The sequence below is a fragment of the Phalaenopsis equestris genome, unplaced genomic scaffold (genome assembly GCF_001263595.1).
Source record: "Phalaenopsis equestris unplaced genomic scaffold, ASM126359v1 Scaffold200253, whole genome shotgun sequence".
Taxonomy (NCBI): Eukaryota; Viridiplantae; Streptophyta; class Magnoliopsida; order Asparagales; family Orchidaceae; genus Phalaenopsis; species Phalaenopsis equestris.
The window spans coordinates 4,515-6,130 of record NW_018220088.1 but is presented as its reverse complement, the minus strand read 5'-3'; the positions used below and the strand labels follow the sequence as shown (position 1 = coordinate 6,130).

General features: G+C 38.2%; 1 protein-coding gene across 1 annotated transcript in view; it reads right to left on the bottom strand.

Moving 5' to 3' along the window:
- Positions 1-238: 238 nt before the first annotated feature.
- Positions 239-1,616, bottom strand: part of LOC110035845 (cytochrome b561 and DOMON domain-containing protein At3g61750-like) — a 3,446-nt gene continuing 2,068 nt past the window's right edge. The window contains exon 2 of the mRNA XM_020740157.1: positions 239-688. Coding sequence (XP_020595816.1) covers positions 239-688 — 450 coding nt within the window. The remainder of the gene's footprint in view (positions 689-1,616) is intronic.

Sequence of the window (1,616 nt, the reverse complement as noted above, 5' to 3'; positions counted from 1 at the left end):
ATCTTTCATAAGCCAGAAGTCCTTTTATAAAGAAGGATTAGAATATATAAGTACATAAACTCAAAAAGTAAAGATTGTCCCTAATTTAGAACAAGCCATGAAGACAACATGTTTTGATGTGAACATAACACTTAACTATTATATAATTAAATATGAAAACTTCGTTGTTAGATAAGTAAACACATAAGAACTACACGGTATATATGTAAATTCTCAAAATAGAAGGTATCTCGGACAATCATTTTAGTGGCAAAAACTTGACAAAAGTGTAATTGAGGAAAAATAACACACCTGCTGAGAAATCGAAGTTAATGGACACTTTATCATCATGCTTTGTGAGGTGAAAACCATTTGGGGTTTCAGTCGCAAAGGCAAAGAGGAGCTTCTTCTCGGCAACAGGAGCTAAGAATTTCAACTGAAATGCCAAATAGATGCTGGAACCGTAAAGAAGAACCGCAGGCTTAACGGCAGTTCGCAGCAAACGGCCCTCATTTACAAGAACCTGAGAAGAAGACTGGCCGCGGAGATAGAACTGTCTGATATGTGCTTTGCCTGCTCTTCCAATCCAGCCAACCATCGCACTGGAGCCAACCATTAGTCCATCATTGGAAAATCCCATGCCAACCCAGCCGGAGGTATAGGGAGCAGAGAGCACGATGGTCAGAATGTTATCTGGACGCTGGGAGTACTGCAGCATTTGTTGCTTAAAATTAGAATGTTTATGGATGACAACGGCATACAAAAATTTAAGAGAGGGGACAGTAAAAATATATATATATATATAGGAGGAAAGTGTTCTCATATCTTTCTAGGCAAAGAAGAAGACGCCTTGAGTGCGACGAAGCCGAAGGAGATGAAGTTTTTTGTGTGCTTCCTATGCAAAGGAAAGGGAAGCGGGCGGCTAGTGTGCGGTGTCGTCCGAGCTTGTTTTGGGCGACGAAAAGAGGAAGAAGAAGGAGCGGGTCTGCATGGAGGGGGTTCGACCAAAGGAGGAGACGGAACCTCAAAGCCAAGCAACAAAAGATGTCGGGGAGGAAGGACGAAGCTTGTGCGCTAAAGTGTGGGAAAAAGGCTTGGGAAAAGGACCCGAATTAAGGGTGTAAATGAGCTGAGCACGAGCTAGCACGAGCTCATCTCGTGTTATGTTCGTTAAAAAATACCACTTCGGCTCATTTCGGCTCATCTCGTGTTATGCACGAGTCATGTAGCAGCAGTAAGATATTAAGGATAAGAAAAATATTTAAATTTTATTAAATATATTAAAAATCTTTTAAATATAATTTAATATATTTTTATTCTATTTATAATTATTAATTTTAATTGATTAAACATTGTAATCAATTAAATTATTTAAAAATAATACTCAATATATATATATATATATATATAAATTATTTGCAGTCAAAATGAGTCAAACACGGACGAACAAAACTTTGTTCATGTTCCGCTCGTTTATATATTGAGCGCAAAAAAAGTTTGTGTTTGGCTCATGTGTTTAGCAACCGAATTGAACACGAGCTACTAAACATGCCAAACACGAGTTGTTCTTGAACAACGAGTCGTTTGGACAGCCCTAATTAAGACCTGTCTGACTAGATGCTACTCCAAAAAAAAAA